Source organism: Schistocerca cancellata, chromosome 4 (genome assembly GCF_023864275.1).
Source record: "Schistocerca cancellata isolate TAMUIC-IGC-003103 chromosome 4, iqSchCanc2.1, whole genome shotgun sequence".
NCBI classification, from domain to species: Eukaryota; Metazoa; Arthropoda; class Insecta; order Orthoptera; family Acrididae; genus Schistocerca; species Schistocerca cancellata.
The window spans coordinates 613,502,617-613,519,759 of record NC_064629.1 but is presented as its reverse complement, the minus strand read 5'-3'; the positions used below and the strand labels follow the sequence as shown (position 1 = coordinate 613,519,759).

Here is a 17,143-nt window from a genome sequence, read left to right as displayed (position 1 = left end):
TCATCAGCAGTGATAAAAATCTCTCTACAGTGAATCTAAATAGGAATGATGACCTAAAGACTGTGAAAGTGGGCACCACTTTTGTCTGTTCCATCTCTTTGGAGAAAAACTCCTCATTATACACTGGTCCCTTTCAACTCCTTGTGGCTCACTGTGGCAGTTTTTTAAATGTTACTTCCAGTTCTGTTAGTCCCTTTTACAGAGGGGTTAAGGAGTAGAAATGGTGGCACGTGGCAGACTTCATACACAAAGGGACATGAAAATTTAGTTTTAACAGTAATGTAGTCTGTGGGAGTGGGGTTATAATTTCAACTAAAACAATAAGGAAGGATTTAGTAGTACCATTCAAAATCTCTTAACTAAGTAGTTAAGACACTTGGTTTTACATAAACCAATTGGTGCTCTTTTTTTGATATACTTCATTTATCAATTTGGAGAACAATATGAATGAATGCTTGCACTGGAGGCTCAACATGTGTTAGGACACAGTATGGCAATTGTCATTTACCTTGTGTTAGTGGTGTATTAACGTATATTTTCAGGGTAATAGACATCTAGTATGTGAATTCCATGCAGCTGCTAGAGACTTGGAGAAAGACGAATTGTAGTGAAACATGTCGTGTAAAAAAAAAATGGAACTTCCAGCTACTATGAAGAGAACTGTAGCTATCGTATAATCAGCAGGGACTTAACTTGGATTATATGTTAATTTTGGGGACTAGAACCATATTTACCATTATAGTTCAGATGTGAAACTCTTAAAATTCTTTACTTTAAAGAAAATTTCTCGTGAAAGGCACTGTTTCTTCTGTTAAGTATGTTAACTTACTGATAACAAGCAATACCACAGTTCACCCTTGAGAATTAAAATGTTTCTATAAACCTAATGAAATACCTTGATGATGAGGCGATTTTGTGCCTTTCAATGTAAGAAATTTTATAATATAAAAAAACAATTATGTAATATATTGTGGTGGTATAATATTACATTTGTTGGCTTACAGGAGCTGCTGAAGAGCCTGAGGCAGCACCTGTTACAGGAAACAGCCATGTGAGTGTCCCAGCTGCACAAATTACAGACAGAACAGCCAACAAACACAGTGCGGATGTTCCTCCACCTTCAGAGAATCACGCACAGGCCCCACCGCCGGAATCTCACAAGAAAGAGAAATCTGTACTTCAAGCCAAGTTGACAAAACTTGCAATACAAATAGGATATGCAGGTTTGGCTATTTCATAGTTTACTTCATAAATTCTTTTATCTTATGTTTTAATATTCAAAATTATTTTACTTGGATTCACATGTGAATTTTTTGTTGCATGTTACAAATGATGAACTGAACAGTCTAAGAAATTTTTATTATTGTGCAGGCATCAGATTCATTAAATGCATCATTACAGTACTCATTTACACACACAAAATAGTAATTTGTGTGTGAGATTATATAAATGCTAACTGTCACGGAACTAAAATGAGCATTACGCTAAGGGCCATTGCTACATAATACTTAGACTGTATAAGTACAGTAATTCACACATTTCAAGTCACGCCACTTCCTTTGTCTTTGTTAAAAATTCATCTATTTCTTAAGTATGCAATTCTAAATAAATTCTCAGAACTTTCCTCCAAATTATTGAATTGCTAACTGTTCAAGATGTTGAGATATGTCAGTGAAGAGCTTAATAGATACGTACAGCAAACACTTCTGTTTCTGTGGCTATAAAGGAAAAAGTTGAAATTGTGCGCCATGGCACTGTTTTTAAAGCACATATAGCTAGCTGTGATGATTTGTTTGCTGTGTATGACTGCAAAATCATCATGGATATGGACACAAACAGGAAAGAAATCAAGGAAGTAGGAAATGAAGGTCTTGAGGCTTTTGCTTTTGTTGATGACACTGCCATTTGGGGAGAAATGGAAATGGAGTTCAGAGGTGGTTGGAATAAGAACTTTAAGGAATTAAAGCTGACTGTAAGAACAATACAGTGGCAATAAATGTGAATATGGCACGCTCACCTTGTAGGATGATTCTGGAAGGAGAAGTGGTTTCAGTAATCTTCGTAGTGTCATGTCAAGTGATAGAAGTGCCAGACTACAAGCTCTGAACAGATTATCACAAAGACCCAGAGTCTTCTACTAAGTATGAAACTTAAACTGGGACAAAGGAGTCCCTTTAAGAGCTAAACAAACCATGTAGAAAACGTATATCATGCCAGTCATGACATTTAGTCTGGAGACCTGTGTCACAAGTAAGAGACGCACAGAGGCGGCTCTGCCTGTGGCTATTGAGCACACAGGGCACAGATATCTGCGAATTATGGCTCGTTTCAGCACAGATGACGCGTGTTGCATGTGTGCCACATACAGGTGGCTTGCAGAGGTAGTAAAACCTGCTGGCCTTGCACGTGAGAGATGAAGGCAGTGCTCCAATTTGTCATTGTTCTCAGTTGATTGGGGTCCTTTGGTTTGGTGTCAGGTGGAGGGTCTCAACCAAGGCTTCATTGACCCTGAGGTGGTCTTGGCTGCAGATTTCTAGACTGCATTATGGCTCAGCTTGATAGGCTGTGGATGCACTACACAAATGGAGCAGCTACTTGGATAGCAGATTACTTGTGGATTGCACATAGGTGTTTCATAGGCTAGCCATTAGTTTGAGATACTCTGATGAACACTCGCTATTCGATATGTAGGTAGTGCAGTCAGTGTGTGTTCAGAGTCAAGACAATTTGACTGTCAAAATTTTATTAGTAAATTGTCAGAGTATTCATAACAAAGTTCCCGCATTTAATGCATTCTGTGAAAGTTCATGTGCACAAATTATTCTTGGGACCGAGACATAGCTGAAAGCTGAAGTAGAAAACTGAAATATTTACTGACTCTCACACATATTAGAAAGACAGATTAGGCACCATAGGATGGAGTGTGTTTATTTCAATTGACAAAAAATGTCTCTATTGAGGTCAAATGTGTGACAGTCAAGTTACTTAGACACACATAACAGGCCTACGTGAAATAAGGTTACTTCTTGGATGTTTTTACTCATCACAGGGTTCCACTGTGACAGTTGTAGAGTTACTTACAGAACATCTGTGGTCAGTAGCACATAAATACCCACATCATCCAATACTAAATGGAGGCAACACCTACCAAGGATATCAAATGGGACATCTATGGATTCACTTCAGGGGTTGCAGACAGATAGCCCTGCAAAGTAATTTTGAACATGGTTTTCTTTAAACTGTCTTGAGCAGCCAGTTCCATAGCCCACATTCTGTAGAAATATTTTAAACCCTGTAGCTACAATGGGCAAGACCTTACTGTTGGTGTCAGTATAGACAAGGATTAGTGATGATGATGTCACCATGATGACAATGGTTAAGAGTGTTGATAAATTGGTCATGGAGACCAAAGGGAGTTTCTGCTAGAAGTAGCAGATAAGCAGTTATCATCATCTTACTTAGATAAAGAATTGACATCATTTAATTCCAGTACGATGGACACAGTGGAGTGTGGGCCAAGTTTAAATCATGTTCTGGACAGATATGCCCAGTAAGTGGGTTAAGGACAGAAAAGACTCAGCATGGCTTAACTAGAAAATTCAGAAAATGCTGAGGAAATTAAAGGCAATTGCAGACTCAGTTCAAAAGAGAATCACAAATGATTACCAAAGATTAGTAGAGATTTGTGTGTCCGTGAAAAGATTTACACGCAAAGCATACCGCCACCACCGTCATACTGTAGCAAAATATCTGGCAAAGAACCTAAGAAAATTTTGGTGCTGTGTAAAATCGCCAAGCGATTCTAAGGCTTCCAGCCAGTCGCTTGTTGACCAGTTTGCTGTGGCATTAGAAGATAGCAAAATGAAAGCAGAAGTTATGTGTTTAAGAAATATTTCACACAGGAGAATCGTGCAAGCCTACCGTAGTTTCACAATCGCACACAGTACAACTAAAAGATTTGAAAGCAAATAAGTTGCTAGGTCTGGGTGGAATCCAAATTCAGTTTTATAAAGAGTACACTATGGCATTGTCCCCATGCTAAGCTTGCATTTATCATTAATCTGTCATCCGATGTAAAGTCCCAAGTGACTGGAAAAAAGTGTGAAGGACTGCTGTATATAAGAAAGGTAAAAGAAAGGACCCACAAAATTACAGACCAATATGCGTAACATCAGTTAGCTGCAGAATTCTAGACCATATTCTGGGTTAGAATATCATAAATTTCCTAGAGACCAAAAGGCTCCGTGAATCGGCTGTTATAGTAAGAATCACTCCTGTGAAACTCTCCTTGTCCATCTCTCACGTGATATACTGCAAACTATTGATGAAGGGCAACAGGCAAATTCCATAGTGAGAGATACCCAAAAAGCGTTTGACGTTCTGCCCCGCTGCAGACTGTTAATGGAAGTATGAGCATGTGAAATGGGTTCCCAGAAGTGTGAGTGGTTCAAACTTTTTAAGTAACAGAACCTAGTATATTGTCCTTGACAGCAAGTGTTCAGCAGAGACAAGGGTATCGTCAGGAGTGCCTCAGGGAAGTGTGATATGACTGCTGTTACGTTCTACATACATAAATGATTTGGCGGACAGAATGGGCAGCAATCTGCAGTTGTTTGCTAATGATGCTGTGAAGGTGTTGAAGTTGATCAGATCAGATTAGAGATTAGATTAATACTTGTTCCATAGATCATGAATATGACACTTCGTAATGATGTGGGATGTGTCAGGTTAATAAAAGATGTCCTAACAAGATATTACATTACACAAAATATTGCATGACACTAATGTTTAAGTTGTTGTTTTTTTTCCCTCCCCCTTAATTTATATCTAAAAATTCAGCCAATGAGTAGAAGGAGTTGTCATCTAGAAATTCTTTTAATTTATTTTTAAATGTTAGTTGGCTATCTGTCAGGCCTTTGATGCTGTTTGGTAGGTGACCAAAGACTTTTGTGGTAGCATAATTTACCCCTTTCTGTGCCAAAGTCAGATTTAACCCTGCATAGTGAAGATCATCCTTTCTCCTGGTGTTATAGCTATGCACACTATTACTTTCGAACTGGGTTGGATTATTAACAACAAATTTCATAAATGAATATATATACTGTGAGGTTACTGTGAGGATCCCTAGATCCTTAAATAGATGTCTGCCAGATGACCGTGAGTGGGCTCCAGCAATTATTCTGATTACATGTTTTTGAGCAATGAATACTTTTCTACTCAACGATGAATTACCCCAGAATATGATGCCATACGAAAGCAGTGAATGAAAGTAGGCATAGTAAGCTAATTTACTGAGATTCTTATCACCAAAATTTGCAATAACCGTAATAGTATATGTAGCTGAACTCTTATCAATGGACACACGTAAAAAATTTGAAATTTCTACCTTAGCTACAGACTTCTGTTCAAAGTCTATATTTATTACTGGAGTTGTGCCATTTACTGTACGGAACTGTATATACTGTGTTTTATCAAAATTTAGAGAGAGTCCGTTTGCTGAGAACCACTTAATTTTGTGAAAAACATCATTTACAATTACATCACTTAGTTCTTGGTTTTTGGATGTTATTACTATACGTGCATCATCAGCAAAAAGAACTAACTTTGCATCTTCATCAATGTGGAATGGCAAGTCATTAATATATATCAAGAACAGTAAAGGACCTAAGACCGAACCCTGTGGGACCCCGTACTTGATAGCCCCCCAGTTTGAGGAATCAGCTGTTGTTTTAACATTACATGAACCACTTATTTCAACTTTCTGCATTCTTCCAGTTAAGTATGAATTAAACCATTTGTGCACTGCCCCATTCAAACCATAATGATTTAGCTTATCTAAAAGAACTCCACGAGGATACAAGGTGACCTGGACAAAATTTGTAGTTGATGTCATGAATGGCAGCTAGCTCTAAATTTAGAATAATGTAAGTTAATGTGGATGGGTAGGAAACGCAAACCCGTAACATTCAAATACAGCATCGTAGTGTCCTGCTTGACATAGTTATGGCATCTGATATCATGGGGTAACATTTGCAAAGCAATATGAAATGGAATGAGCATTTGAGGTTTGTGTTAGGGAAGGGGAATGCTTGACTTGGGAGAATTTTAGTAAAATTTGGTTCATCTGTGAAGGGGACAGCATGAAAGACACTAGTACAGCCTATTCTTGAATACTACTGCTGTGTTTGGGATCTGCACCAGGTCAGATTAAAGGAATATGTCAAAACAGTTCAGGGGCAGGCAACTAGATTTGTTACTGGTAGTGAACAACATGCAAGTGTTACAGAGATGCTTTGGGAACTCAAATGGGAATTTCTGGCAGGAAGCGTACTTTGTTTTTGAGGAACACTATTGACAAAATTTAGAGAACTGGCATGTCAGGCATGCTGTAGAAGGGTTCTACTGCTGCCAACATACATTTTACATAAGGATAAGATAAGAGAAATTAGGCCTCATACAGAGGATTATAGACAGTTGTTTTTTCCTCACTCCGATTGCTAGTGGAACTGGAATGTTCCAAACTACCTTGCCTGCTCCTTGTTGTATTCACGGGTAGGTGCAGGCAGGGAAGGCTATGTGCCAAGCAGCCCTATTGTACATGTTCCGTGCATGCACATCCACTTGACCTCGCCTACAAGCCTGCTCTCTGTGTCAGCCCAGCTGCCTGTGGGCATTCACATGAGCTGAAACAAGCTGGTGTGACATGAGTGCTAACACAGGTGACCCTGTGTGCAATGGGATAGGATATGCCTGTGATGAGATAGAATATGTGTGGGATGAGTGCGTGGGGCATGTCTCCCACCTAGTTTTTCGGAGGGATTTGACTTGCGTAGTAACGGGTTATCTGTAGGCTTGATGTAATGATGCTTCATTAATGGATGGTTGGCAGTAAAAGTTCGGGAGATGTGGGAAGAATTTCAGAATGATGATGCACACTTTTGAGTATGGGGAAAGGCAGTTAAAGCCATTATTATTGATTAATTTGGGGAGTGGAAAGGAGTGAGTGCTTCTTCGCAGCTGGTTCATGTCACTAGTTCAAGAATTAGGGCATGTGTGAATTTGACACTGGAGATGTTTGTGGACTAGGTTTGGAGCTTATTGCCTGTCATTGACATCAGTCATAATGCCTGTGATGAGCCTAGAGATTTGATTAGCATTTGGAAGTTACGCAGGATTTACTGCATGGGATAACTATGTCGGGTCTTCTAGGCAGTAGTAGGCCTTTCAACAAATACCTTCTGACAAATAGTAAGCGTGGTTCATCACAACAGTAATGGATCCTTTAACTGTAGAGATTATAATCTGTTTCAATTTTGTGAATGGCTGTCCAGAAAAGAATTTCAGATATCATACTACTATTTTTGATCTTATGGGGACAGTAATATCAGTGGCAAACGGGTAACTGCTAATAGGTGTTTCCATTGTGTTCAGTGGCAGTCGTTACTGGAAATGCAATGATAGTCACAATTTTTTAAAAATTATATAGGCAGTACCCAGAAATAAAGTTATCATTTAATTGTGGATATTCATTACATGACTTCTGTTTTGTAGTGAACTCAGTTTTGTAGTGAACTCAGTTTTATTGAAATAGGATGCCATTAATTTTTGTCATAATTACAGGTTCTAGTATTGCTGCTTTGACAGTGGTAATACTTGTTGTGCAGTTCTGTGTTAAAACATTTGTTTTTGAAAAAGAAACGTGGAAGACATCATATGCTAATGAACTTGTGCGACATCTGATCATTGGTGTTACCGTGTTGGTTGTTGCTGTACCTGAAGGGCTTCCACTTGCTGTAACCCTGTCACTGGCATACTCTGTCAAGGTATGTTACAGTCCATTTTTCTGTCCTTCAGTTGTAAGGGAAGTAAATTTTGTTTATTAAACAGAAACACTCCATTATGATTATACTATGCAGGGTGCTTGAATTTCTATTATACTGTGCATTTTCCATGAACTGCTGAAGTCTAACGTATTTGAGGTTCACAATCAGGTATGCAGAAATACATGTTTGTAGTCAGTTGCATAAAAATTGCACCAGTAGATTTGACAATGGTTACTAAAGAACTGACAGTCGTGTAATAAGGTATGTGTTCAGCTATGACTAATGGAACAATGAGAAAAAGATACAGAAATATCAGCCTACTTCAGATGCTATCTGTAAAAAGTACTCTGGGTGTTTGTTACATGTAGGTATTACATTGTGATGAATCAGGACAATCTTAGCTGAAATGCTAGATGGGGATATTTTTGTTGAGAGTGAAACATAAAATTCTGTTTCATTGTTCCATATATCTGGTTTTTCTAAATCTTTTTACACGACTGACTAACAAGTTATCTTTTTGCATTATTGTAGTAGATATGAACAAAAATTCTACTTCTATAGTCTGCTGGTTAGTAGATTTATTCCAAACTTGTTAATTATTTGCTCACACAAAATGTATAAGTGAAGATAGAGGTGGATAGAAGTATGCTTTCTTGTAAAGTGGTCTAAATTAAATTATAAAAAAAAAAACAGAAAAATTGAATCCTTGCTTGCACTTGGTTCAGTATTAAAGCAGTTTCTCAATATTTCTCTCATTTTCATTTCAGAAACATGTCTCTTCATGTAATGAACATGGTGTTTTCTTGGTTAAGTCTCATGTGTTGCAAAATTTTTCAGAAAATGATGAAAGACAACAACCTGGTTAGGCATCTTGATGCCTGTGAAACTATGGGAAATGCTACTGCAATTTGCTCTGATAAGACTGGCACTCTTACCACTAACAGGTAAACTGTTCGTAATCTCACTAAAGTAATTTCTGTTGATATAACTTCTGATAACATTTTTACCATTTCTTTCAGGATGACAGTGGTACAAACATATATATGTGAAAAATTAAGCAAAACTTTACCAAAATTCTCTGATATTCCAGAGCATGTGGCCAATCTAATGGTTCAAGCTATATCCATCAACTGTGCCTATACTTCACGTGTAATGGTGAGTTTCGTAAAGATAATATAGCATACAAAAACTTGCAAGTCCCAATTATGTAGAATTTTATAAACAACATATTAGACTCTTGTCCACTCAGAATATCCTTTGCATTTGCCAGTGAATAAAGTGACTCGTTGAAGTTGTGTTAGTGGAACAGAATCTCACTTAACCATAAGCATACATTGTTGGCAGGTTTCACATCATTAGGCAACATTCTGACTGACTTAAACAATAGTATCTAGTTATTTGTGCTGATTCTTCTCTAGTATTGTGAAACAAGTTGCAGCTATGAATGTTAATGCAGTCGTTCCCTCGTTGCACATTTTTCTTATCTTAACTGTGGTTTTTGGAAATAATATTTAAGATTAACAAATCCCTTCACAGTATTAAAGTTTCACAGCATGTGTGCTGGTGATATGATGGATACACTGCAGTTTTAGATGGTGGTCCAACAGACTGATTGGCATCTGTAAAATGTGAGCCTGAGAATATTGGAATACATGAAAGCACAATACTGTGTATGTCCTAAAGGATTAATTTAATTTACCAGTTTTCAACTTACAAAGCTGTCATTAGACTGTAAATGACTATATCTATCAAAGAAATTACAACTGAATTACCACTGCATTCTCAAAGATGACATTTACTGTGTGTTTTTGCCTCAGTCCAGGTAACATCATCTACAGTGTTGATCACAAGTATTGTAACTCCTTTGATGATAGTCAGTCCGATGGCCTTGTAAGCCAAAAATCAGTTAACTAAATAAATTAATCCTGTAGAACAGACACAACTTTTCATTTATTATGGTGTTCTACCAAGAAGCGATGGGAGAATCAGTTAATATGAGAATATTACAGCTTACGCATTAACTCAAAAATGGTTCAGATGGCTCTGAGCACTATGGGACTTCACTACGTATTAACTACTCTAGTGTTATGTAATGAGATTCTGTTTGTCTGAACGAGCTATGAGCATTCGTTTTTCATATCATACAGATGTGTAACTTTTTCATTTACATACTCTACTACTAATTAATTTTGGAACTGAATAACTCTGTTACGTATTCATAAGCCTGAATCTAACCTTCATTGTGGGTCAGAACTGTTCACTCAAGAATTATAATGCAAGAAATTGTTGCAACTGTATTAAACTAATTTTGTATACTTTGAATTCTGTTCAAATACAGAATTTCTTACTTATTTTTTGTGTTAGTACTTCTTTCCTTTGTCGCATGTTCTTCTGTGTTGCAGTCTGTCAGCACTTCATTAATAGAAAACTGTATCGCATTTTTTAAAGGACATCATATTTGCCATTGACTGTAAAAGTTACTTATCTCACAACAGCAATTTTGGCCCTTGTCCCATTTCCTGGTGGTACTGCAGAAGATTTTGCTTCAGCACCCGTCAGACTTTCTAAAATCTTCCCACATGTATCTGGGGATGTATGAATATACATGTGGGAGGATTTTGAAGTCTGACATCTACTGAAGCAAAATCTTTTGCAGTATCACTTGAAAATGGCCCAAAGACCGAAATGGCAATTGTGAAATAAATAACTTCCCCGGTCAATGGCAAATATGATGTGCTTCAAAAAAAATTCTACATGACTATGAATTCAAACCATGAAAAGCTGAACGTACTGCAGTTCTTGATATATGTATGTGACTTGCAATTTGTATCCGTTCTCTCCCCCCCCCCCCCCCCCCCCCCCCCCCTTCCCAGTTAATAAAGGACTAAAGATAGGATGTTTTCTGACAGTCACTGTTGTTGCAAAAGGAAATGATTCTCCATGGTCTATGTAGTGCATTACTGTAAGCCTTTATTTAGCAACTGTTAAACAAGATACCTTGGAGGTCTTCTAGATACTGTTGACCAGTTGTGCAGTAACATACCAGCCTATAAAAACTGCCAAAAGTAGAAGTAAAAATGCCAGTTACGCATAAAGATGAGAAATCGTACTGTCTCCCTCCTTCACTTAAGTCTTTCCTTTTTTATTCCTGCAGACAATGTACCATTTCCTCAACTTCATCTCACAGTGCTTCATGAAGATATGTCCCATCTCCTTTGACAGTCATGTTGTCATATTTTACCCCAGGTTCCCTAACACATTTTTTAAATGACATCACACTGCTGAATGTTTGTGTCGGTTACTGCCATGACAGTAATAAATTTTCAAAAACTACACATCAGAAAGTTGTGTAATTAGATTTTTGTGGTTCAGTTACACAATTCAAGTAAAATCATTGGTGATACAGTATATATCTTAAGAATAATTGCACAAGTGAAAATAATAATTATAATAATTATAATAATAATAATAATAAGAAGAAGAAGAAGAAGAAGAAGAAGAAGCCTCGGACAAGCGCCGTCATGGTCGGGGACGACGCTTGAACCCTATGCCCGCCCACAATGGTAAAGACACTGCTAGCCAACTGGAAAATGATTTAAATCCGAATAGAGGTGTTTTGCAGGATATGCTTCCTGCAACCACCCTAGAAGGAAAACAAAGACAGAGGATGAGATGGTCAGATGAAGTTAGTCGACACTTCATGTTCTGCTATTACCAAGCAACAAACCTAGGAACCAACACAACTGGATACAGATCACAAGTATACACAACATTTATTACCAGATACCCAGAATTAAAATTTTTAACAGAACGACGACTAGCTGATCAGATCTGTGTAATAATAAAAAATAACAGGATACCCCAGTCAGAATTAGAAAACATCAAACAACAAGTACAACAAATACTGGAACAAAATAATCTGCAATCAGAAGAAGAAGAAAACACAGTAATGGACTCAAACATCCCAGAGCAAACAAACAAAGACCAACACGCATCAATTAAACAATCAGAGGAAAACGAAATCTTAAGACAGCCACCAGAACAAGCACAAATAGAACACGAAGAGAGATACGTGTTAGATATAGAAGAGAAATTTCAGCTGACATATATAGAATAAAAAGACACAAATACAGACATTAGACCATTCTTGCATAGACCGCCAAATAACCCACAAGTCGAAACAACAATAAAAACTATCAACACAATCATACACAACAAAATAAATGAAAACACAGCTATGGAAGAGTTACAACTACTGGTTTATATAGGAGCACTCACGACACTAAATATACACACTAGGCAGAGATCAGAACAAACCAACACACAGAAGAAACCCACAAAACCAGCATGGCAACACAGGTTACAGATCAGAATAGAAAAACTGAAAAAAGACATCGGACAGCTAACACAATTTATGAGAAATGAAATATCAGACAAAACACGAATAAGGTTGTGTAAAATCTCACAACAAGAAGGGATAGAGCAATTAGATGAAAAAAAGCAGAAATTGCAAGCATTGGCCAAACGACTTAGAAGATACAAAAAAAGTGAAAATAGAAGGAAACAAAAGCAAACATTCAACACAAACCAAAAGAGATTTTACCAAACAATGGATAACACACACATTAAAATAGACAACCCACCAAACATAACAGACATGGAACACTTCTGGAGCAGCATATGGTCAAACCCGGTACAACATAACAGGCATGCATGGTGGATACAAGCAGAAACAGACATATACAAGATGATACCACAAATGCCTGAAGTGATAATTTTGCAACATGAAGTCACCCGAGCAATTAATTATACGCACAATTGGAAAGCCCCTGGAAAAGATAAAATAGCAAATTTCTGGCTAAAGAAGTTCACCTCACACATTCACATCTAACTAAACTATTTAACAGTTACATTGCAGACCCATACACATTCCCTGATACACTTGCACATGGAATAACCTATCTGAAACCTAAAGATCAAGCAGACACAGCAAACCCAGCTAAATATCGCCCCATAACATGCCTACCAACAATATACAAAATATTAACTTCAGTCATCACACAGAAATTAATGACACATACAACACAGAACAAAATTATAAATGAAGAACAAAAAGGCTGCTGCAAAGGAGCACGAGGATGTAAAGAGCAACTGATAATAGATACAGAGGTGACATATCAAGCTAAAACTAAACAAAGGTCCCTACACTACGCATACATTGATTACCAAAAAGCCTTTGATAGTGTACCCCACTCATGGTTACTGCAGATTTTGGAAATACACAAAGTAGATCCTAAATTGATACAGTTTCTAAATACAGTAATGAAAAACTGGAAAACCACACTTAATATCCAAACAAATTCAGATAACATCACATCACAGCCAATACAGATTAAGCGTGGAATATACCAAGGAGACTCATTAAGTCCTTTCTGGTTCTGTCTTGCTCTGAACCCACTATCCAACATGCTAAATAATACAAATTATGGATACAATATTACTGGAACATACCCACACAAAATCACACATTTGCTATACATGGATGATCTAAAACTACTGGCAGCAACAAATCAACAACTCAACCAATTACTAAAGATAACAGAAGTATTCAGCAATGATATAAATATGGCTTTTGGAACAGACAAATGTAAGAAAAATAGCATAGTCAAGGGCAAACACACTAAACAAGATGATTACATATTGGATAACCACAGCGACTGCATAGAAGCGATGGAAAAAACAGATGCCTATAAATACCTAGGATACAGACAAAAAATAGGAATAGATAATACAAATATTAAAGAAGAACTAAAAGAAAAATATAGACAAAGACTAACAAAAATACTGAAAACAGAATTGACAGCAAGAAACAAGACAAAAGCTATAAATACTTATGCTATACCAGTATTGACCTACTCATTTGGAGTAGTGAAATGGAGTGACACAGACCTAGAAGCACTCAATACACTTACACGATCACAATGCCACAAATATAGAATACATCACATACATTCAGCAACAGAAAGATTCACATTAAGCAGAAAGGAAGGTGGAAGGGGATTTATAGATATAAAAAACCTACATTATGGACAGGTAGACAATTTAAGAAAATTCTTTCTAGAACGAGCAGAAACTAGCAAAATACACAAAGCAATCACTCATATAAATACATCAGCTACACCATTGCAATTCCATAACCACTTCTACAACCCTTTAGATCACATAACATCAACAGATACAAAGAAAGTAAATTGGAAAAAGAAAACACTACACGGCAAGCACCCGTATCATCTAACACAGCCACACATAGATCAAGACGCATCCAACACATGGCTAAGAAACGGCAATATATACAGTGAGACGGAAGGATTCATGATCGCAATACAGGATCAAACAATAAACACCAGATATTACAGCAAGCATATTATTAAAGATCCCAATACCACAACAGATAAATGCAGACTTTGCAAACAACAAATAGAAACAGTAGATCACATCACAAGCGGATGTACAATACTAGCAAATACAGAATACCCCAGAAGACATGACAATGTAGCAAAAATAATACATCAACAACTTGCCATAAAACATAAACTAATAAAACAACACGTTCCCACATACAAGTACACACCACAAAATGTACTGGAGAATGATGAATACAAATTATACTGGAACAGAACGATTATAACAGATAAAACAACACCACATAACAAACCTGACATCATACTCACCAATAAAAAGAAGAAATTAACACAACTAATTGAAATATCCATACCCAACACAACAAATATACAGAAGAAAACAGGAGAAAAAAATTGAAAAATACATCCAACTGGCTGAGGAAGTCAAGGACATGTGGCATCAGGATAAAGTCGACATTATCCCAATTATTACATCAATGCAATACAGCTACATCCAAACATATATATACAACTACAAAAATCTGTAATTATTGATACATGTTCAATTACCCAAAAGTTCCTAAATGCAATATAACATATACCATACAGTTACAAGGAAGTCACGCTTGATCGAGGTCCGCGTCACGTTCCATTTTTAACCAGACTTAAGTCTGAGAAAAAAAAGTCAATAATAATAATAATAATAATAATAATAATAATAATAATAATAATAATAATAATAATAATAATAATAATAATAATAACCCCCGTGGAGGCCCGGGAAAAGAATAGGCCTCCGGTATGTTCTGCCAGTCGTAAAAGGCGACGAAAAGAACAAACCACTAATGGGGCTAACCCCCCTTTAGTGTGATTACTTGGTTCAGGACAGAACTAAAGAAGCCTCGGACAAGCGCTATCATGGTCGGGGACGACGCCTGAACCCTATGCCCGCCCACAATGGTAACGACACTGCTAGCCAACTGGAAAATGATTTAAATCCAAATAGAGGTGTTTTGCAGGATATGCTTCCTGCAACCACCCTAGAAGGAAAACAGACAGAGGATGAGATGGTCAGATGAAGTTAATCGACACCTCATGTTCTGTTATTACCAAGCAACAAACCTAGGAACCAACACAACTGGATACAGATCACAAGTATACACAACATTTATTACCAGATACCCGGAATTAAAATTTTTAACAGAACGACGACTAGCTGATCAGATCCGTGTAATAATAAAAAATAACAGGATACCCCAGTCAGAATTAGAAAACATCAAACAACAAGTACAACAAATACTGGAACTAAATGATGTGCAATCAGAAGAAGAAGAAAATGCAGTAATGGACTCAAACATCCCAGAGCAAACAAACAAAGACCAACACACATCAATTAAACAATCGGAGGAAAACGAAATCTTAAGACAGCCACCAGAACAAGCACAAATAGAACACGAAGAGACATAAGTGTTAGATATAGAAGAGAAATTTCAGCTGAAATATATAGAATACAAAGACACAAATACAGACATTAGACCATTCTTGCATAGACCACCAAATAACCCACAAGTCGAAACAACAACAACAACAACAACAACAACAACAACAACAACAACTACTACTACTACTACTACTACTACTACTACTACTACTATCAACACAATCATACACAACAAAATAAATGAAAATAAAATTATGGAAGAGTTAAAACTACTGGTTTATATAGGAGCACTCACTACACTAAATATACACACTAGGCAGAGATCAGAACCAACCAACACTCAGAAGAAACCCACAAAACCAGCATGGCAACACAGGCTACAGATCAGAATAGAAAAACTGAGAAAAGACATCGGACAGCTAACACAATTTATAAGAAATGAAATATCAGACAAAAAAACGAAAAAGGTTGGGTAAAATCTCACAAGAAGCAATAGAGCAATTAGATGAAAAGAAGCAGAAATTACAAGCATTGGCCAAACGACTTTGAAGATATACAAAAAGTGAAAATAGAAGGAAACAAAACCAAACATTCAACACAAACCAAAAGAAATTTTATCAGACGATAGATAACACACAAATTAAAATAGACAATCCACCAAACATAAGACATGGAACACTTCTGGAGCAACATATGGTCAAACCCAGTACAACATAACAGGCACGCACGGTGGATACAAGCAGAAACAGACACATACAAGATGATACCACAAATGCCTGAAGTGATAATTTTGCAACATGAAGTCACCCGAGCAATTAATTCTACTCACAATTGGAAAGCCCCTGGAAAAGATAAAATAGCAAATTTCTGGCTAAAGAAGTTCACCTCAACACATTCACATGTAACTAAATTATTTAACATTAATGATATGAATATAATAGAGGGAAACATTCCACGTGGGAAAAATACACTCCTGGAAATGGAACAAAGAACACATTGACACCGGTGTGTCAGACCCACCATACTTGCTCCGGACACTGCGAAATGGCTGTACAAGCAATGATCACACGCACGGCACAGCGGACACACCAGGAACCGCGGTGTTGGCCGTCGAATGGCGCTAGCTGCGCAGCATTTGTGCACCGTCGCCGTCAGTGTCAGCCAGTTTGCCGTGGCATACGGAGCTCCATCGCAGTCTTTAACACTGGTAGCATGCCGCGACAGCGTGGACGTGAACCGTATGTGCAGTTGACGGACTTTGAGCGAGGGCGTATAGTGGGCATGCGGGAGGCCGGGTGGACGTACCGCCGAATTGCTCAACACGTGGGGCGTGAGGTCTCCACAGTACATCGATGTTGTCGCCAGTGGTCGGCGGAAGGTGCACGTGCCCGTCGACCTGGGACCGGACCGCAGCGACGCACGGATGCACGCCAAGACCGTAGGATCCTACGCAGTGCCGTAGGGGACCGCACCGCCAC

General features: G+C 37.6%; 1 protein-coding gene across 5 annotated transcripts in view; it reads left to right on the top strand.

Annotated features, from left to right (window-relative positions):
* Positions 1-17,143, top strand: part of LOC126185180 (plasma membrane calcium-transporting ATPase 2) — a 391,073-nt gene that overhangs the window by 286,580 nt on the left and 87,350 nt on the right. For all 5 annotated transcript variants that reach the window (XR_007536978.1, XM_049928035.1, XM_049928036.1 and 2 more), the window contains 4 exons: positions 1,005-1,223; positions 7,621-7,823; positions 8,661-8,767; positions 8,843-8,978. Coding sequence is in view for 4 of the 5 variants with exons in the window: in XM_049928035.1 (XP_049783992.1) it covers positions 1,005-1,223; positions 7,621-7,823; positions 8,661-8,767; positions 8,843-8,978 (665 nt within the window). In the remaining variant the exon portion in view is untranslated. The remainder of the gene's footprint in view (positions 1-1,004; positions 1,224-7,620; positions 7,824-8,660; positions 8,768-8,842; positions 8,979-17,143) is intronic.